The 23,768-nt window shown below is 32.7% G+C and overlaps 1 protein-coding gene across 1 annotated transcript in view; it reads right to left on the minus strand.

Annotated features, from left to right (window-relative positions):
- The window catches only part of LOC139524877 (atrial natriuretic peptide receptor 2-like), a 38,036-nt gene extending 15,239 nt beyond the window's left edge, over window positions 1–22,797 (minus strand). Inside the window, exon 1 of the mRNA XM_071320012.1 lies at window positions 22,384–22,797. Within this exon, the coding sequence (XP_071176113.1) occupies window positions 22,384–22,676 (293 nt within the window). The 5' untranslated portion in view covers window positions 22,677–22,797. The remainder of the gene's footprint in view (window positions 1–22,383) is intronic.
- Window positions 22,798–23,768: the final 971 nt, after the last annotated feature.

Here is a 23,768-nt window from a genome sequence, read left to right on the forward strand (position 1 = left end):
TAGCAGATATTGAAGGTCCTGGTAGCTCAGAAAAGGCCATAATAAGACCACCTAATGTCAACAAGAGTGTAATTATGCCATGGCCAGATGTAAACAGCCATTCATTAAACAGAAAGAACCTTTTGGAAGAACAAAATAAAGACCCTGAGGTTCGTCAGCTCCGCAAGAGGGCTCAACCACAGGAGGAAGCAGACAAAGTGGCCGAATGCTATTACCATCAGGACGGCATTTTAATGAGGAAGTGGAGGCCTCCTGATGCTACCACAGAAGAGAAATGGAGAGTAGTATACCAAGTGGTGGTGCCTAAAGTTTATAGGCAAGAAATTATTGGTCTTGCCCATGACACCCCCTTGGCTGAACACTTAGGTACAAGAAAGACTTGCCTTAAAATCTTGCAGCATTTCTACTGGCCAAGACTTAGAAATGATGTTACAGAATACTGCAAATCCTGTCATATATGCCAGGTTGTTGGTAAGCCTAACCAGAAAATACCACCAGCCCCACTTCTGCCTATTCCAGCCTTTGACGAACCTTTCAGCAGAGTTCTAATTGACTGCGTTGGACCTTTACCAAAGACCAAAACTGGAAATGCGTATTTATTGACAATCATGTGTACATCCACTCGCTTTCCTGAGGCTATTCCGCTAAGAAATATCAAGACACCTACTATTGTCAAAGCACTCATCAAATTTTTCACATTAGAAGGACTTCCTAAGTCTATACAGTCCGACCAGGGATCAAATTTCATGTCAGGTTTATTTCAGCAAGTCGTGTACCAGTTAGGGATTGCTCAGTATAGATCAAGTGCGTACCATCCAGAATCTCAAGGTGCCTTAGAACGTTTTCATCAAACATTGAAGAACATGATTAGAACTTTTTGTCTTCAATTTGACAGAGACTGGGATGATGGAGTTCACTTTCCACTTTTTGCAGTCCGAGAGGCTGTTCAAGAATCCCTTGGATTTAGTCCCTTTGAGTTGGTATTTGGCCATACTGTAAGGGGACCGTTAAAATTGATTAAGGAAAAGTGGCTTACTGAACATACTGACTTGAATCTTTTAGACTATGTATCTAGATTTAAAGAAAAATTGTATACTGCTTGTCAAATTGCTCAGAAAAACTTAAAACATGTACAGAACAAGATGAAAATATGGTATGATAAAGATGCCAGGGACAGAGTTTTTGAGCCTGGTGATAGGGTACTTGTATTTTTGCCAGTCCCTGGACATCCTTTACAGGCTAAATATTGTGGTCCTTATACAATAGAGAGTAAAATCAATGATTTGAATTATATTGTAAAAACTCCAGGTCGGCGTAAACAAAACAGAGTGTGTCATATTAATATGTTAGAACCATATTTTGAGCGTACTAATGAATGTGAGAGTAAACCAGTTGCCACTTTAGGCATGGTTAAATTTGAGAACAATCATGACAAACCAGATGTAATTGAACCACCTTTTAGTTCTAAAACTATGGAAGAGACAGTTAGATTGAAAAATTCTGAAATTGTGTCAAATCTAGACTCAAAACTTGCACATCTGTCTTTTGATCGTAGAGAAGAAATACAAACTTTGGTATTTTCTTTTAAAAATCTTTTTCCAGATGTGCCAAACAAAACCACTGCTGTTTGTCATGATGTTGATGTAGGAGATTCTTCTCCAATTAAGCAACATCCTTATCGGCTTAATCCACTCAAACTTGAAGCTATGAGAAAAGAAATTAAATATATGCTTGACAATGATATTATTGAGCCGAGTAATAGTGAATGGAGCTCTCCTTGTCTCCTTGTGCCAAAACCAGATAAAACCTTTCGTTTCGTGACTGATTTCAGAAAAGTAAATTCAGTCTCAAAATCTGATTCCTATCCAATTCCAAGGATAGACGATTGTATTGATAACATTGGTCAAGCAAAATTTGTGAGCAAATTTGATTTGTTGAAAGGTTATTGGCAAGTTCCATTGACACAGAGAGCTCGTGAAATATCAGCTTTTGTTACACCAGATGGCTTATTTCAATATACTGTAATGCCGTTTGGCATGAAAAGTGCACCAGCTACATTTCAAAGAATGATCAATAATGTTATAAAAGATTTAAACTGTTGTTATGCTTATATTGATGATCTAATTGTATGTAGTGATAGCTGGGAACAGCATTTAACACATTCGTATGATACTTTTGATAGATTGTCACAGCGTATCTACAACTATTATTTTATTGTATTTTGCTTTCAGAAGGGTAACTACATCCGTTTTTAACATTTCAAATACACTTAGATATAAAAAATATTTCTACTTAAAATGCATTTAGATAAATATATCAAAAACAAATATAATACTACCGGAAACCATTTTTTTTTTATTCTTAAAAGCTGACGGTTGTTTCATCATAGGATAAGGCCCTTATAACAACAACATACAATTACAATTCTATAACTTTCAATCAATAAAACATTGTAGACCAAAAAACGCATAAAACAACGACTTACAGTTCACGATAAATCTGTAACTTACAAGGTTTCCACTATGCTTGAAGAAACCTCACATTTTTTTCTTTTTAGTCGTGCAATTGTCTATAGCTTTCTGTATGTTGATTAAGACAAACAGTACGTTTAAGCAGATGACTTCAGATGTAATATAAATAATTGGTTTTCTTGTATTAGCTCACTAGCACACTCGGTGACGAAGTTATCTAACTGTTCCCATTTATATTGTATTAGGTCACTAGCACACTGTGTGACGAAGTTATCTTACTGTTCCCATTTATATTGTATTAGGTCACTAGCACACTGTGTGACGAAGTTATCTAACCGACTACCTTAACATGTGGTATTTGATTAGTGGCCTATCAAAGTGATCGAGTTTTCATTACTTGCAACAAATTTCCATTGGTCTATGCATGCAACCATTAATAACGTGTTACATGTGTTACTTTAAAATGTTTTAATGAATATATTTTAATTTTCATTATCAAATTTTTCTTCTGTTGAAACCTTTTTGATTTTTCTTAAACACCGTGTTGTTTTTTACAAACGGACCTAACACCGCATATATCCGCGTATTGAAATAAACCATGCCTTTAAAAGCCCATGGAAAATATACACGGTCTCCACGCTGTTGCTTTAAGGATATACTTAGGTGAGGTTTTGGAATTTGTGTCAAATGTTCGAACTCCTTGGTGTTTTTTCATACAATACAATGTAAAATATTTTGCCCCATAACACCCATTTATTTTTTCATATAAGATTTATTAGCTCATGAAAAGGCATTTACCAAAATTTTAGAAGATTCTTGATTTTCTTTCTTTGGTTTTGAGACCGAAATAATATCAATGCAAATAAAAGGTACAAGTCCGAGTCAGCCTTTTCCCGCCATATTTTAAATCTCAAATATCTCGAAAAGGAGGTCCATGACCTATCAATATTTTTAGCTTATTTTTATCCTTAAACAGGTCGGGACCACTACCTTATATGGAAATGCATAAATTAGCATACTTATGTTCTCTCACATGTAATTGTTCATTTACATGTGACGCAATTTATTTTTTACCTAGGTTTTTGACCAATCCACGAAATGAGTAACAATGCATGATGGACTACTACGTGTTTACAATCAACCGAGAACAAGTGTTATTTACTAAAATACAACACATTTTTTCGTGCAATGCGGGATTCACAATTTCGCTTAGTTTTTCATTTTTTGTATCCTCATTTATAGTTCGTGATGCATAGTATTCCTTCCATGCTCAGATTAACGAAGAGTTGTTTCTATGGGAACAAAAAAGGGTTTAAATTACCCGAGATACTAGTATAGCCATTAATATATTTGATGATGGCACAAAGATTTCATGTATTTGTCCACCCGACAGCAACGAATCAACAGCAAAAATCAATTACCCATAAGACAAACTTACTAGTGTAAAGTAAGCCGTCGATAACAGTCGGTGCTAATATTCACGAGTACAGCAATTTCCGTATATATAGATAATTAAAGGCAAATGTGTGATCCTTGAATTTTGTGTTCGTAAAAAGGCGAAGAAATATTTACATACATGGCAGTGTTAATAAAATCTACAAGTATTTATTTTTGTCACATTTCAGTATACGAGACTTCCAAACTGTTCCCTTTGTTTTGAAGTGAAGTCACCAACTGTAGTTTCATTTTGTTTTCGTTTTTTAAAGGACGACATCAAAAGATCGATCTAGGATAGTAAACTTAAATCAAATAATTTTTTTGGGGGGGGGGGGGGGGGGGGGTGAAAGTGCTGCAAGTGGGGGTCAGTCAAAAAACCATGCGAATTAAGTTTCTTATCCTTCATTGAACTTTTGATGTCGTCCCTTAATTAAGGGCATACGATACAGTAAAGATCCCTCGTTGATTTTTTCTTGAAAGTTTGGTACAAGGTCAATTTTAATGTGTACTTTCGAAATATGCAAAGAAAAATATACCTTCATGACTTACTTTTTCAGATAATTTGGTTTGAAATTTGCATATTTGAGGTAAAAACCCAGAAATTCCATAAATAAGGACTTTTACGGAAAGTAGCAATACTTTTGAACAAACAGTCATAACTTAACCAGGTTTTTTGTGAAATGATCCCTAGATCCATGGCATCAACATAATGTAAAAAACTTAAGGTTAAACTAAATTGTTATTTTCTGAATTAATATTACTATAAGTGAAATAAAGAAATTGACAATATTTTTGATTCTATTCAGAGGTGCAGAAAAAATTTGATCGTTGATTTTTCCTTTAAATTTTGGCGAAGCGTTCTTTTAACATTACTTAATTGATTGCAAAAGAAAAAACTGGGGGTCCATGTGCTTGTTTTTTCAATATAGGCAATAAACATTGATTTTTAATGGCAGACGGGACGTTTGCCAATAAGGCGCTAAACTACGTTAAAATAAGTTTTAATCGCAACAACGTCGTGATAACTTTCCCGCCGGTCACAACAACGCTGTCAAGTTCAGTGGTATAGCCCATTCGTCTCAACTCGGCCGATTCCGTACCCTCATCTAGATAGAAGGAGAGTAGCGGATTCTACCGAGGATTGCCGAATGTGGTATAGCCAAGATTCTTTTTCGAAAGCAATGATATTAATCATCAAAATTTATAAAGCTAGTTATCCGTAATATAGTGGTTATCCGTAATATAGCATAAAATATTTGCCAAACCTTTTATGAATTGCTTATAATATCAATTTTAACTTCTTAATTTATTAATTTTCACCTAACCTCACCTAAGTACATCCTTAAGACAATCATAGTCCTAGAAATGTATAACAGGTTAGCTGAAGTTCATGCATAATCCAATGCCATCGTATGAAACTTGGGTAATTTTATTGTTCGTACCCCAAAATGAAAATAACGTCACGTCATTGGTTGAATTTCCATTGTTTAGGACGTTTTTAACCAATCACGATGCTTTGGTGTACACTTTTGGAAATATTACCCAGAATGCATTAGATTCTGAAACGGCGAATTATACCTCAAGTCAAATGAGCATAGCACTCTTCAAATTTCAGATGTGATTGAGTAGTGCTAGACCATTGACTCTTTTTACGTGCCTACGTACTTATTTATTTCATATACATATTCATAAATATCTCATTAAACTGTTTCATCAAAAAGGAAATAATTTACAATTCATATTAATCCGTGTTCTGTTGATCATGACATTAATAAAATTGAGAATGGAAATGGGGAATGTGCCAAAGAGACAACAACCCGACCATAGAAAAAAAAACAACAGCAGAAGGTCACCAACAGGTCTTCAATGTAGCGAAAAATTCCCGCACCCGGAGGCGTCCTTCAGCTGGCCCCTAAACAAATATATACTAGTTCAGAGATAATGAACGCCATACTAATTTCCAAATTGTACACAAGAAACTAAAATTAAAATAATACAAGACTAACAAAGGCCAGAGGCTCCTGACTTGGGACAGGCGCAAAACTGCGGCGGGGTTAAACATGTTTGTGAGATCTCAACCCTCCCCCTATACCTCTAGCCAATGTAGAAAAGTAAACGCATAACAATACGCACATTAAAATTCAGTTCAAGAGAAGTCCGAGTCTGTTGTCAGAAGATGTAACCAAAGAAAATAAACAAAATGACAATAATACATAAATAACAACAGACTACTAGCAGTTAACTGACATGCCAGCTCCAGACTTCAATTAAACTGACTGAAAGATTATGATTTCATCATATAAACATCAGGCACAATCCTTCCTGTTAGGGGTTTAGTATGATACCATCATAACATATATGAGACGAACATAACCCGTGTCATGTCAACAACTGGTTTTTGAATAAATGTGTTTAGTTCCGATGCAAAGACCCTATAAGTGAATCAATATTAACGCCAAAATATGCAATCTTTAATGACCTGACAACAGTATCGTAACTATATCCCTTCTTAATAAGTCTATTCAAAGGTTTTGTTAGTTTTTGAGGTGAATACTGACATCTTTGTGCTTTATAAAGAATATTTCAATAAAAAATTGGATGTGAAATACCTGAACGTATAAGAAGTCTGCATGTTGAGCTATATTTACGAATGATGTCCTTATACCGATGATAAAATTTAGTAAATGTTTTGACTAGTTTGTGATATCGAAAACCCTGGTGTAATAATTTTTCAGTAATACATAAATTTCTCTCGTTAAAATCTAAAACATTGCTACATACACGAGCGAATCGTACAAGTTGAGATATATAAACACCGTAAGATGGTGACAAGGGAACGTCACCATCTAAAAATGGATAGTTAACGATAGGAAATGAAAAATCATCTCTTTTATCATAAATTTTAGTATTCAGCTTTCCGTTAGTTATATAGATATCAAGATCGAGGAAAGGGCATTGGTCATTGTTAGTATTAGCTTTATTTAAAGTAAGTTCAACAGGATAAATTTCTTTAATATACATACTGAAGTCGTCATTATTGAGAGCCAAAATATCATCCAAATATCTAAAAGTATTATTAAATTTGTTTATCAGATGTTGTTTCGATGGGTCTTTGCTTATTTTTGTCATGAATTGTAACTCATAGCAATACAAAAACAGGTCCGCAATAAGTGGTGCACAGCTGACGATATACGGAATCCCCAAAGCGAGCAAAAATGTTATCTAGTAAAAATTCAAGGGCATATATAGTATCAAAGCATGTCCAATTGACATAGTTTTTTTGTTTATTGTTACTAAAAAATGACCTTAAAGAGTTTGAGCATATATATTCACATTCTGATTTTTTAAATGCCCATTTAATTAGGTGTGTGAATTTTTTCTTAATGAGAATGTGAGTCAATGTGGTATACAGGGTAGAAAAATCAAAACTTTGAACAGATTCAAAATCACCAATATAAGCATGCAATTTATCAAGTACTTCCAACGAGTTCTTGACACTCCAAAAGTAATTAATTCCACTATTTTCGAAGGCCTTATTTGAACAATTTATTATCAGGTTTTTAATGGTACCAAGTGTGCTGGTAAGAAGAATAGACAATTTAGTAGTGGAACAATGGCTTGAAGACGAAATAAATCTATATTTGTAAGGTGTTTTGTGTAGCTTCGGAAGCCAATACATAGTTGAGACTTTCATTGTATTTGGCTCTGCTTGTAAAGCGGTAGCTAAAAGTTTATGTTTGTTACAGATGTCGTTTTCTGAAAATGGAGTCAGTTGGAATGTTGGTGAATTGGTGATTTCTTTTTTCAGAACCTCAATGTAAAATTTACGTCAAACAATAATAATATTATTAGCAGCTTTATCGGCCGGGACAAAAACAAATTTCTTGGCTAGTTCTTTTAGTATATGTTTGATACGAGAAATAGGTTTATTGTGGTTAATGACTATCTTATTGCCTTTCGAAATTCATTTCGTTTATTTAAATACTTTCATACGGATATCCCTCAGGTTTCAATAGTTATTTTTTATTTTTTTTTTTAAATATATTTGAATTTGACGTTATATTTTTGGCACCTACTTAGCAACATACATGTACCAAATATAGAACATAAAGATCTCAACTGTCTCAATATCTTTGAATTTGTAACTGCAGTTGAGACTTTGTCAATCCGCATTACTGTCTGAGACAAAAACCGATATAATAAGACAATATGTTGTCAGAGAAAGGTTAGCCACATACAAAACGCGATGGAAGGTATTGCTCTAGATAATAGATTCATGGGTTTCAAATTTCACATTAAGAAATTCTTGCGACTACTTTAATCTGGAATGTTCAATAACCTCAGGTATAGATTTTTTTCTATGGTAGGCATGAATAATTCTTCTCTAATTTTTGTGCTATTTTCACATTTCCTGACCGGTGTGAGAAAAATATTTCTCCTCACTAGTGAAAAATCTGTTCTCGGCAAATGATTAGTCGAAATTTGATTATGACGTCTAAATGTTTTGTTTTCTTCTGAATTTTCCTATTGTGACGCCATGAAAAAAGGCGGCAATGCCTGATGACGTCGCATATCAAGAACACAAGTTTCTGAAAATCTTTGAAAAAGAAGGATAAAAATCATTAGAGAAACAGATTCCGACACTATAACTCGTGTATTACGATATTCCTCCACTCTCGACAGTTAAATTTTAGTTATTTAAAGGTTTCGTTATTTAAAGAGCTCGGCAAGCCTCGCGCTTTAAATAATAAAATTTAACTGTCTCGAGTGGAGAAATATCGTAATACACTTGTTGCAGTGTAGGAATCTATATTTCTCTGAGGATTAATCATGATTTGGTCATACAAAATTTACCAATATTTGTGTTGTGCTTCTTCTTAAGTCCGTCAAATATGAACAGAATTGTTCTTTTTTTTAAAATCATGTCTGAGTTTATGTAATTATGTAACTTGTACAATTCTTCTTTATTTGAAACAAACAACAAATGGAAGTTTTTAACGACCTTGAATGGCTTTACAGCCCTTGCACGGTCGGTAACTTTATTTGAAATGTCACATGACACCAACTAAACAACATCGATACATTACTTCCGGTAGATCAATTCTAAAATAAGGACAACTCATTTACGCTTTCAAAAGTTAATAAATATTTAATCATGCCTAAAGGAAATTGAATAAATTTGTTTAATATAGTTGTACCGAACGAATAGCCATATGAATTTCCACATTTTACCTATTACAGGATTGTTCACTGTTAACAATTTATGATTACATCTCTTTATAATCTATCGGAAGGTTGTCATGTCGTATATCAACTTGGATATACACACAAATACACAAGAACTGCTGCTTCATAGATTAATGCGCAGTAGTTTACCACTTTACACATCTCGTAAATCGTTTTACAAAGACAAAAAAAAAGTAATAAACAGGAAGAATTAAACGTTTGCATTGGCACATCTCGTTGTTTTATCATTATACAGACCTACTTTAACCGACTCAACTGAATTTATCCTGGAAGGTTGCCGTCTTCATAATAACAACAACGAATACTGTATACATTCTAAATCGTGCAACATGGTTTTTGTTTGTTGCATATCTAAGTTCAATTTTGCAGTAATTTGAAACATTTGACGGAGCCTGATTTACCTTTACGCTAAATACATATAGATATTAAAGTCAGAATTTAAAGTAATAACATGATCCCAAGGTCATATGTGATAATCAGTGTTCAATATATACAGATATGAAACTACGGCCCTTCAAAATGTCCAAATCATGAAAATTAGTTTACAGATTACACATAATTTTCATTTGCTAACAGAAAGTTACTAGTCTTGTATTTTTACTCCAGTTTCCGGTACATTGAAATAAAGTAGTCTTTTATTACTTGATTTTATTTCTGTTTGATTAAAAGTTTCTGCTGAAGTCAAACGTCTATTTAAAGTAGAAATTCATCTCTTTGGGGATATAAGAGTAGGAAAGAGGGGGAATATCTAAATAGCATATCAATTTTTATTTTTATTTGAAAGATCAGCTGTTTTGCATGTAAGCATCTGCAGCAGTCAATGACTAGACCGCAACCTAAAAGGTTGGCATTGTATTCTGTTAATCAGACAATAATCTTCTTACGTAAATATATATAAGACAGACGTCCACGACATCTGAGGTAATTATTTAAGGCCTGAATTGTGATTTAGATTACTTGCCGGTTGGATTAACAAATCTGAAAATTCATATTCGCTGCTTTCTGGCCTGGAAAAAAACATAATTAACCATTTACATATTGCGTTATACTATAACAGTGTTTGATAAATATACTAGTACTTTTTGAACATAGTAAAAAAGCTTGCCATTAAATATGGATAAATACAGTAAAAAATTTAGAAAATTCAATGAATACCGTAATGTATTCCAATAGAAATATTCAGTTTAAAATATATAAGTAGTAAACCCAAAATGAAAAAAAAATCTTTTTTCTTTTTCTTGTGATTTTGTAGAATATATGTAATATGTTATTTGTTGAATTTTGAAATGTCACATAATACATAAACTTTGCGTATTGTTTTTGTTTATGCATTCATCTTTTTGTGACGATTATCAGTTCAAAATTTGTAATTTTAGTATTTCAAATATCCGTTTTGTGATTGTGTGATTGGAACCCATTTATAACTGCATTTATTGTTGGAAGCAAGATAACATTATTTGACAATGGTTAGTGACTTTATCACAATGTTTTTGTCAGTTAAAAATCTGTTGGGATTTACTCAAATCTGTCTATTACAGTTTTGTATAAACAGAATTATGAAACAGCGTTTTGGCTCACTATATTCTGAGAGTGGATGATTCGGTATTTTGCAAGTGATGTGACATTGATCAGTTTTATGATTTAATGTAAAAGCTTTTTTTTTCATTTTATTTTTTGATATATCATTATACAGCAATAAGGACACCAAACACTTGAAATGTTTCTGGAAGATGACATTTGTAACATTATTCTTACCCTAATTAATTTATGTGCAATTTGAAATGATTTCAACATTCATAATCATATAACAATTACCTATGGAATTAATTCATATGAATTGAGTGTTTATATAATCCTCCATATCAATCTGGTTTACGTATTGATTTTATTAACTATTTAAAATCTTTGTAAATAATCATATTATTATCTTCAATCAGTATTATTTAGAAATCAAGATATCGTTTTCATTCCGTTGTCGTTGTTTTTAACGTTTGTCAAATTCAAAAAACAAAGTGATTAATAATTCATTTGAGCAGGATCTCATTATAATCCTGGAGCATATAAGAATATTCCCACAGTTTGGTAGGGTTCGTTTTACCGCGTCTTTAGTTTTCTATGTTGCGATTTGAGTAAGCAATATAAGTTTGGTATTTTTGTTATTTTGTTTTTGTATTTTGATAGATTTTCTGTATTAGTCAATGTAATGATAATTTTACATCGAGTTATGAGTTAAATTATCCCTTTTGTAATTTACGCCTCTCTTTTATTGCCACTGCTGGTGGACGTTTCGTCCCCGAGGGTATCACCAGCCCAGTAGTCAACACTTCGGTGTTGACATGAATATCAATAATGTGGTCATTTTAATAAATTTCCTGTTACAAAACTATGAATTTTTTGAAAAACTAAGGATTTTCTTATCTCAGGCATAGATTACCTTAGCCGTATTTGGCACAACTTTTTGGAATCCTCACTGCTCTTCAACTTTGTACGTGTTTGGCTTTATAAATATTTTGATATGAGCGTCACTGATGAGTCTAATGTAGACGAAACACGCGTCTGGCGTACTTAATTATAATCCTGGTACCTTTGATAACTATTATTGTTTAGTAAGTGATTTTTTCGCTTGCTCTTTTTAAAAACAAAAATGTAATTTAGATAACTTTTTTAATCATTTTAAAATTTATTGAATGCCTTTTACAGATAAGCGTAACTTTAATTATAGCTTTGAGTAGCTTATATCTATTTAGATGTTTTGTTATATCAATGGACAATGACACCCCTCAAAGGATAAACGCTGACCAATAAAACGTGACTGTGCTTTTTATATGAATTGAATTTGTCAATCAAATTAGGCGAGTGACATTCAGACTTTAAACATATTTTTAATGCACCTATCTAACACACAGCTATATTATATATCATTCGAAAGGAAAACATGTGTAGATTCCATTTTTCCCGGTCGTAAAAGTGAAATATGGTGCATTATTTTTTCAAATTGGGGTCAAAGGTCATTCATAAAAAATTGAAAGAATAACATTTTTGTAGCATCATTGTCTTATTTGAAGCAGCTGGTAATATAGTTAATTCAAATTTTACTTTACACGATACAATGATAAGGTCTCTCTGAACCTTAGTTGCATATCGGTCATGATTTGGCGATAAATGACGTCATTTGACGTTTTCAATCTGCTACAGGTAAAACAATACTTTCTACAAAAACGACGTATAATAACAAATATTTGACCTTAAATGTGTTAATATCAACTATAATTGATGATGTGCCATGCAAAATAAAATAATATGATGAAATATTTGTAAGTTGGACGAGTAAAAGGGAGAGATTATGTACAACGCAATAAAGAGAGTAAAAAGTAGACGTCTTTGTCACATCAACAGTGACAATAGTCTCCTGTTTGATAACAGCCTACAAACCGTGTCAAGATCCGAAATTACGATCTAAGATGTTTAATACAACCACAAGCAAAGTTAAAGAGGATATATGAATCACATTTTAAGTCTGTCCGTCCGTCAATCCCCACTTGTTTGTGGCCCGTGTCGAATTAAATCAAGGTAACTTATACATGTATATACAGATATACAGTTCATCCAAAAACCAAGGATTTCAATTATAAGATACATTGCTTTGAACTATAGAACTGATGTTAAACACACTTAGTTCAGAGATGTATTATGGGATGGCACGTGGTTCTTCATAAATTAAATCAGTTCATTTTGACATTGACATTGACATTTGAGTCGTCAAGTTTTTAAACATTGTTTGATTCGTGCTTGTCTAGTTTGTGTCCGGTCGATATCTCTTGAACCGTTGAACCTGGGTTTTCCAAACTAAGTATGCATATACATCATATAATAGGGGGTGGTCATAACCTAAAATCAAAACTTTAAGACAAGATTAATCGTTAGTAAACTGAACTATTCATGACTTTCGACCAGCATTAGTCGTAAGATTTGTTGTGAAACTGACCCAAATGCAAAATTAGAATGCGGTGATTTACAAACTAAAGTTAGGTTCCACGGTGACCTTTATTTTGACATTTGGGATTATATACTTTACAAACACTTTAATTTCTTAACGTATTTTTTTTTATTACGACTGCATTTATTTTCACTCACATTTGTGCATTCAAAAGGTTTGCAGTTAAAAATGCACAATAAACATGGTGCATCGCCAACTATAATTCTCACTGGTTATAGAACTCGTAAACAGCACACAGTTGTTCGATGTCTAGAATACGACGAAGTGTCAGGTCATCGTTGACCCTCTAACATTACTTCTCTTAAATTGTTAATCCGTACTTAGAATAAGAAGCCTAAAGATATTATATTATAAGCCCGGTACCTTTGATATGTATGATTAAAAGGACACTATGATATTTGTATACCAGAGACTAAATGCTTTGACGTAAACAACTATAGCTTATCGTATGGCCTAAAACAAGAAGCAATAGCCAACACAGCTATAAAGGGTATAAAACAATTTTAATTAGATACCCAAAAGCTTGATTTATGCTCAAACTTCAAACAAACGCAAAAATCATAAAAAGCAACTATCGACAACCATAAGGAATACCAATTTATTTAAAAGATATCAGGCATATGATCGATTGTTTACGTTAGACACGCGTTTCGTCTACATAAGACTCATCGGTGACGCTCGAACCAAGTAAAACTTCGAAGAATATTTAAAAACACGTAATCATACCTGAGGTAGAACATTTATTGTATTTCCAATATCTACGAAGAATTCAATATTTGTCAACTGAATGAATAGATATCCCTATGTATTAAAGTATTTATAGCATGTCAACGTACATGATCTTGGCGTGGCCCTAGCGCATACACTATGCTTCCTCTAAAATACTGACCAAATGTGCACCATCAATAAGTCTACCGTATGCGATGATTAAAACGGTAGAAAATTTAAAAGGTGGAGATATCTCACGTTCAAGTTCATGGGGAATATATCAGATTTGACAAATTTTTGCGTACTTTTAGTTGCAAAACTAAAATGTGCATTGATCTGATTGAGAAAGAAGTATTTTTCAATAGTTATTCATAATCTCTCCCTTTTGTAAGTGCAAATTGACTAAGAATAATAAGATATTGGTTTTCTACCAAGAAATAACGTTGACATCTCAGCTTTTATGGTCCTTTGAATTTTTTTTTATACATTGTATATATTTGTACCAAAACAAAATGTCTTCATGGTTATTCATACTCTTTTTCGAAGCGGTTAGGTCAGCTAATTTGAGGGAAATTAACAGAGAAAGCGATTTCGGAAATTTGATTGAAAAGGGGGAGTGTGTAAAAGTGTATAAAATCCAGAATAATATGGTGATAAAGATATGTATAAAACAAGTAATGAACTTTTGAATAATACGAACATCATTAATTTGGGTTTCAAGCCGAAAATATCTAAGAGGTGAAAAAAATATGAAAATTGGCATCCTTTTTATAAAAAAATCCAAAAATGTTACAAAAATCTTTTTTTTCGCAAAAATTACTTCTTTCATTTTTGAAAAGTATTTTTTTTATATATTGACATGTTAAATGTTTATATAAGTTTTGCATTGTGACAACAGAGAATTAAGCTACATGGTAATTTTTCACACTTCAACACTGTTGGTCATTTTGATTTGGAATTATTTCTCGATTTTAATTCAATTTTTACAAAAATTGCACCGTCCGATTTTTTTACGACCGACAAAAAAGGAAGTTCAGATATAATACTATAACATATAAAAAATTCAGCTGTGTGTTAGGTGGGTGCATTAAAGTCACTAACTAAGCGTCTTTTCTGAAAATGTCACTCGCCTAAATAGTGAAGTGATAACTATGTCTCATTTCCAGAATATTAACACATACAGCAGATGTCAGTACGAATTGTGTTTCAGATACCTGTACTAATGAAAATTTATCGTGAGATTTACCTAGATGTTTATTGACCTGCAGGTCATGTATGTTTTATTGAATAGTTTTGTATTTATTTGTAGCTGAATTCTTCAAATACAGAATGTAGGTAGTATTCAAGGAACTACAATCTGTCAGGGAAAAGAAAAAAGCCAAATAATAAGATTTTCATTTGGACAATATTTATTGACGGATTAGAATTGTCGACTGGCGTAAATGCAAAATGTCGACTGAAACTGAAAACAACCTACCTACAACAAAAGCAAACGCCTACATTCATAGAAACGAACTTTTGATTAAAACTGTCATATTCCTGGCTTGGTACAGGAATTTAAGAAAATACGGTGGGTCGAACCTTGTTTTATGGCTAGGCAAACCTCCTGCTTGTATGACAATGTTAAAAAATACCATTTAAAAAACATCACGACGTGACAGAATTACAGTACAAACAAATACAAGAACACTTTGCACATAATTATACATAAATAAGTAATGTAATAGTACTTTACAGCATTTATACTGCAGATTTTAATTTTTTTCTGATCGTGTAAACACGTTTTAATTATTAACAAGTTAATGTCATGCCGTCGTACACTGCAATATAGGCCGCTGTATCTGTTGTTGATTTGCGGCAATCAATTTACAGTAAGGGAAAGTTAGCTCTTATTGCAGTACCAAAAAATGATATTGCCAATATTTGAAAACAAAATAACCCAAAACATGTTAAAATTGCTTAACACTATTATCAAGAAATTGTATATTTACCACAAAAAGTACATAACGCAATTATTAAATAAGAACAACATCGTATAAACTTCATCGATAAGTCCATTAGGCTAGTAATGATGATTCAAAACTATAAACTAATAGTAACAGTGAATTACTAATTACAAATTATATTGAATTTCTACATATTATCCCATTGTATAATGTAAAAAAGGAAAACATAACCTATTACCACTAGACTTTTTGCTATAGAGAAAATTTAACAGTTGTATTCCCTTTGTTAGATGTTATGAGCTTTGATTTTTCGTATGAAAAGGATGTATCTTTAGAATTTCCCTTGGAGTTCGGTATCATTTATATATTTCTTTTATTAACATTTGAATTGTGTCTAAAAACAAAATCTTATTTGAATGTGCATAAACTTTCTCATGCACGTCCAAAGTAAATGTAATTCGTGACTTTTTGATAACTATTTACACCACTGGGTCGATGCCACTGCTGTTGGACGTTTCGTCCCAGAGGGTATCACAAGTAGTCAACATTTCGGTGTTTACATGAATATCAATAATGTGGTCATTTTATAAATTTCCTGTTTATAAAACTTTGAATTTTTCGAAAAACTAAGTATTTACTATACCAGGCATACATTACCTGAGACGTATTTGGCACAACTTTTTTTGAATTTTGGATTTTAAATGCTCTTCAACTTTGTTCTTGTTTGGCTTTATAAATATTTTCGATATGAGCGTCACTGATGAGTCTTATGTAGACGAAACGCGCGTCTGGCATACTAAATTATAATCATGGTACCTTTGATAACTATTTCCACCACTGGTTCGATGCCACTGCTGGTGGACGTTTAGTCCCCGCGGTTTCACCAGCCCAGTAGTCAACTTTTCGGTGTTGACATGAATATCAATAATGTGACCATTTTTATAAATTTCCTGTTTATAAAACTTTGAATTTTTCGAAAAACTAAGGATTTTCTTATCCCAGGCATAGATTACCTGAGACGTATTTGGCACATTGTTTTTGAATTTTGGATTTTAAATGCTCTTCAACTTTGTTCTTGTTTGGCTTTATAAATATTTTCAATATGAGCGTCACTGATGAGTCTTATGTAGACGAAACGTGCGTCTGGCGTACTAAATTATAATCCTGGTACCTTTGCTAACTAATTATAATTGTAAAACAAACAGATAAAAGTAAATAATGCTTGTGATTGAATTTCCTTTGGTTTTAAGCCTAGTATAGTCAAAACAATGCATATCATGTTATATCGATGTTTCATTTCCGTCGTTGAGCGGAAAATGCAGTCAAACTTGCGGAATTAATGAAGTCAATGGTCGTAGGATGAGGAAGATTTGTATTTAATTATTTACATCTTTGTTCAATTCTTTTGATTATAAATGCATTTGTGCTATCTATATATGTGACGTCTTGATAAACAAGACATGTTCAAAGCTCTCAAGCAATGGTATCATTCGATATAAGTATTTCTTTTGAATCAAAGACTTGTTCAAAGGACACGCACAATGAATTAAATTAAAAAATGTTACTTTACTGCAAAAGAAAACCTTTGCCTTTTTGTGTTCCTTTGTTGATATATATATTTTTTTATAGTGATCAAGATTATATCTATGTTGACTGCTTGACCTCTATTTGTGACATTTTTACCTATTCTGTAATATGTGTTTTGTTCTCACATCGTTGTCAATACAATGGAATTTCATGAGACTGTCATACGAGTGATATGTTAAGCTAGCAATGAAACCATGTTAATCCACTTTTTTCTACACAATACAATGCGAGTACCTAGTCAGGAATATGACAACTGCTATTATTTCGTTTGATGTGTTAAAGCTTTTGATTTTGCCATTTGATTAGGGACTCTACGTTTTGGATTTTCCGCGAAGTTCGATATTTTTGTTATTTAACTTTTTAATATGACTGGAATAAACTAACAAAAGGTACACACGTCATGTACAAAATACACTTAAAACACTAACTTTGCTGGTTCTTATATAAACTAACCCTACACGTCTAATTTTTTTTTGGGGGGGAGGGCTAACTTTACTGGTTCTTATATAGACTAAACCTACACGTCTAATTTTTTTTGGGGGGACTAACTTTACTTGTTCTTATATAGACTAACCCTACACGTCTAATTTTTTTTGGGGGGACTAACTTTACTGATTCTTATATAGACTAACCCTACACGTCTAACTTTGCTGGTTCTTATATAGACTAACCCTACACGTCTAACTTTGCTGGTTCTTATATAGACTAACCCTACACGTCTAACTTTGCTGGTTCTTATATAGACGAACCCTACACGTCTAACTTTGCTGGTTCTTATATAGACTAACCCTACACGTCTAACTTTGATGGTTCTTATATAGACTAACCCGACACGTCTAACTTTGCTGGTTCTTATATAGACTAACCCTACACGTCTAACTTTGCTGGTTCTTATATAGACCAACCCTACACGTCTAACTTTGCTGGTTCTTATATAGACCAACCCTACACGTCTAACTTTGCTGGTTCTTATATAGACCAACCCTACACGTCTAACTTTGCTGGTTCTTATATAGACTCACCCTACACGTCTAACTTTGCTGGTTCTTATATAGACTAACCCTACACGTCTAACTTTGCTGGTTCTTATATAGATTAACCCTACAGGTCTAACTTTGCTGGTTCTTATATAGACTAACCATATACGACTAACTTTGCTGGTTCTTTTTTTTTTGGGTCTAATTTGGGGGGAAAGATGAAAGATACCAGAGGGATATTCAAAATTAAAAATAAACTGACAACGTCATTGCTTAATCTATAAAGTTCTAAAGACAAACAATAGTACACAAAAAAACAACAAAAAGAATGAGCAACATGAACCCAACAATAACCTAGGAGTGATATCAGGTGCTCTGGAAGGATTAGCAGATCCTGCACCACCTGTGCCACCCGTAATGTTGTTCATATAAGTACTTATTCTAATTGGGTAAGTCACATTCGTAAAAAGGGAACGGGATTGTAGTTACAGTATAAGGAAGATATCCGCTGTCTTCTTTGAAACATTTATTCCATTACGCTCAACCAAGTTCCAAGGGGAGAACAAGCCTTATGAAAAACCTTCACTGATTCCTATCCTGTTTGGCGCTGGTAGACATAAGCTTGACAACAAGGGATTTGTTGGAAGGAATTGTACCAACCTTATTATAACCTAATACTTGGTCACATTATCTAAAAACTAATTTTGAGTTTATAATTTTACTATAAATCATAGTTGAAATTGCTTCTGAACATTATTGATTCATTTATCCTTCGTTAATCTGAAAAGATGAATATAGTTCGAGAACATTCAGAACTCATTAGTCGAAGAGTAATGACATCGGTACGACATAAATAGAAAAATATCGAAAAGGCAAACAATTTCACAAAACCCTATATGGACAACATTCAGTTACATAGCCACTTTTTTACTTTATGGTTTTCAACCTCTTTTAGATATTATTAATATATAAACATTTTGATTTTTACAATAAACTGTGATAGACAGATCGGGGAGCAACAGTTATTTATAGTAGAATTCTTTGATTGAACGATTGCGTGATAATCAAAAGTCATTTAAAGTTGTATTTTTATAGTCGACCATGTTTTATGTTGCAGACATCAAAGCGATAATGGGCCAAATATGTTCAAACCCGAAGTATATAAAAAGCAGGAAAAGTGGTTAGCTAGAAGTGCAGTTAGTATGTGAAAGAGGAGATAGAAGGATTCCACATATTTGTTTTAAGAAAATACTCTTCTGCATGGCAACCACTGCAATAACGAATTTACTCCGGGTATCAGCACCGTACTAAAAAGTCATTTGAATAGGAATTATGATAATTGAAATCGAAGTGGTCGAAAAATGATATTTTAATCCATTGTTGTGATCCAAGCATCTGTCTGATTTGAACTATTTCAGAAAAACTAAGGACTTAGACACAAAAGTAAAGTAAATTTATTGAGAGCATACAATCGATGTTACTCAGATATTGAAGTCTAATTTGAAATATTAGATTAAAAAATCAATTTCTTTTCTTATATTGTAACCTGATATTTGTATGGCAGTAGCTGTACTGGAGTTTCATTCAGTTAAGAATGTCGTTACCATTATAAAGGATTCTATAAATTTGTATGCAAACCGATTGCGCATTAAAGTATAGCAATTTCTGATCAACCTATACGAATTCAATAGGCATCAAAATAGAAAATTGGTTCGATTTCGCTTTTCAAGGTGAAGCTGCGCTCTGCAAAATGAATAAGAAAAATGTAGCTTCGAAGTAAGAAACAGCTTGACACAAAGAAAAAAGTTCTGCTTTGACACAATGTATCCAATTGGATGGATAAATCTACCACTATGACACAATGTATCCAATTGGTTGGATAAATCTACCACTATGACACAATGTATCCAATTGGTTGGATAAATCTACCACTATGACACAATGTATCCAATTGGTTGGATAAATCTACCACTATGACACAATGTATCTAATTGGTTGGATAAATCTACCAAAGGGTTCAAAAACAAAACATCGAAGAAACAAACCGAAGGAAAAGGGTTAAAAAGCGATATCTATTTTGTCTGAAGTATATATAATAAAACTATTAAGATAAAGTTTTTGCGAAATTTAATAACTCAGTAAATGTGTGTGTGAATATGAAGTAAGTTGTACAAATATTTTCTATATCAAAAATATGAAACTTAGAGGTCTTTTTTATGATTCTATGAAAAATCATATTTGATGATTTGAATACTTCACATTTACTGTAAACAAGTATCCATTTTGACATTCACCTTTGATAAGCTGTATGCAATTTTTTCATCCATTGTTTATACATTACTATGGAAATGTGTGATACCAAAGAATTATGAAAAAAAAGACAAAATCAATGACGCAAGTTACGAAAAAAGTGACAAAAGAGGGACGAAAGATACCAGAGTGACATTCAAACTGAAAGATCGAAAATAAACTGAAAACGCCATGGCTAAAGAAGAAAAAGACAAACAGACAAATAATAGTACACAAGACACAACAAAGAAACCTAAAGATTTATCAAGATGATTGAATGTTTGATTCTTGTTCGACAAAAGCGAGGTACATTTCTTAATGACTGATGAGTATGAATATCCTCCTAAGAAGTTCCCCTTATCTTTTGCATTCAATTGGATATCGTCTTAAGAAGTTCCCCTTATCTTTGCATTCATTTGAATATCCTCTTAAGAAGTTCCCCTTATCTTTTGCATTCATTTGAATATCATCTTAAGAAGTTCCCCTTATCTTTTACATTCAATCGAATATCCTCCTAAGAAGTTCCCCTTATCTTTGCATTCATTTGAATATCATCCTAAGAAGTTACCCTTATCTTTTGTATTCAATTGAATATCCTCCTAAGAAGTTCCCCTTATCTTTTGCATTCATTTGAATATCCTCCTAAGAAGTTCCCCTTATCTTTTGCATTCATTTGAATATCATCCTAAGAAGTTTCCCTTATCTTTTGCATTCAATTGAATATCCCCCTAAGAAGTTCCCCTTATCTTTTGCATTCATTTGAATATCCTCCTAAGAAGTTCCTCTTATCTTTTGCATTCATTTGAATATCCTCCTAAGAAGTTCCTCTTATCTTTAGCATTCATTTGAATATTCTCTTAAGAAGTTCCTCTTATCTTTTGCATTCATTTGAATATCCTCTTAAGAAGTTCCCCTTATCTTTTGCATTTATTTGAATATCATCCTAAGAAGTTCCCCTTATCTTTTGCATTCAATTGAATATCCTCCTAAGAAGTTCCCCTTATCTTTTGCATTTATTTGAATATCATCCTAAGAAGTTACCCTTATCTTTTGCATTCAATTGAATATCCTCCTAAGAAGTTCCCCTTATCTTTTGCATTCAATTGAATATCCCCTAAGAAGTTCCCCTTATCTTTTGCATTCAATTGAATATCCTCCTAAGAAGTTCCCCTTATCTTTGCATTCAATTGAATATCCTCTTAAGAAGTTCCCCTTATCTTTTGCATTTATTTGAATATCCTCCTAAGAAGTTCCCCTTATCTTTTGCATTCAATTGAATATCCTCCTAAGAAGTTCCCCTTATCTTTTGCATTCATTTGAATATTCCCCCAAGAAGTTCCCCTTATCTTTTGCATTCAATTGAATATCCTCTTAAGAAGTTCCCCTTATCTTTTGCATTCAATTGAATATCCTCTTAAGAAGTTACCCTTATCTTTTGCATTCATTTGAATATCCCCCTAAGAAGTTCCCCTTGTCTTTTGCATTCAATTGAATATCCTCTTAAGAAGTTCCCCTTATCTTTGCATTCATTTGAATATCCCCCTAAGAAGTTCCCCTTGTCTTTTGCATTCAATTGAATATCCTCTTAAGAAGTTCCCCGTATCTTTTGGATTTATTTGAATATCATCCTAAGAAGTTTCCCTTATCTTTTGCATTCATTTGAATATTTCTTTTGATTGGCATTTAAAAAACAAATCGTGTTATAACGAAAGATTCTAACTTACCCTGCCATTGTCGGAAACGTTACTAGATCCGGATGATTTGCCTCGTCTGCAGACGACAGAAGAGTATCTGATCCTGCATATTCTATATCTATATTATCTGTTATTGCTGTTTTTCCGGTCCCACTTCCAACAGCATCATAGTCCATGTTCAATGAAATATACGGTGATCGGTACCGTTTGTAGGCTGGTATCCAGTTTTTGTATACCGCTCCAGGAAAGCTTGCTCCTTTCCCGCGTAAATTTATTTCTCCCATAACAGACCATAACGATAATACAGTTATAATCAAAAGCATATCAAATATTTCCTTCTTATATCTGCAGAAGTTAATTTAAATGTATTTAGTATAAACATCTCGATAAATGTTCATTGTTTTACATGTCTCCAATATTTTCAGTGCTTGCTTTTAAACTGAAACGAATTAATGCTGTACAATGCACTGATGTGATAATTTATTGGACATTATCGTAAAAGCTTTATACAGTAATCAAAATGATTATCTGATTGGCTCTGAATTACAAGCTATAAGACAGGTGGGCTTACCTGTATCAATATAATTAACATTATATATAACTGAAAAATTAGTTATTCTTTTTCAGCTTTAGCTATATAAATGTTTAATATTTCAAAAGTTAATTATATTTCAAATATTGTGTGTGATTCATGTTATATGTGCAAGAATTGAATTATTCCATCATAATCAAGTTATTAATTTATATTGTATACTGTAATTTTGAAATTAATAATTTTCTTTTCGAAATGAAATGCTTCCTTGGTACATATATTTATTTAAGGAAATACATTTGAGATTAGGTGACCAAAACGTGTATTTTTAATATAGCGCGACACAACAGGCTATTGGTGTTCTATTGAAATATTATGAAATTTGTCAAGTTTTGGCCTTTAGTATCTCCTTTTCCGATATGATTTTCGCAACTTGTTAAAGACAATAGGGTGACCTAAAGATGTAAACATCCTCGGCTTTTGGGCCATTAGACCATATACTCGTTTTGAATGATATCATTTTTGTCGAGCCTTCGACTTAAGTCGAAAAAGCGAGACTAAGCGATCCTACATTCCGTCGTCGTCGGCGTCGTCGGCGGCGTCAACAAATATTCACTCTGTGGTTAAAGTTTTTGAAATTTTAATAACTTTCTTAAACTATACTGGATTTCTACTAAACTTTGACAGAAGCTTGTTTATGATCATAAGATAGTATCCAGAAGTAAATTTTGTAAAAATAAAATTCCATTTTTTCCGTATTTTACTATAAATGGACTTAGTTTTTTCTGCGGGGAAACAAAACATTCACTCTGTGGTTAAAGTTTTTAGAATTTTAATAACTTTCTTAAACTATCCTGGGTTTGTACCAAACTTGGACAGAAGC

Source organism: Mytilus edulis, chromosome 5, assembly GCF_963676685.1.
Source record: "Mytilus edulis chromosome 5, xbMytEdul2.2, whole genome shotgun sequence".
In the NCBI taxonomy this organism is placed as follows: Eukaryota; Metazoa; Mollusca; class Bivalvia; order Mytilida; family Mytilidae; genus Mytilus; species Mytilus edulis.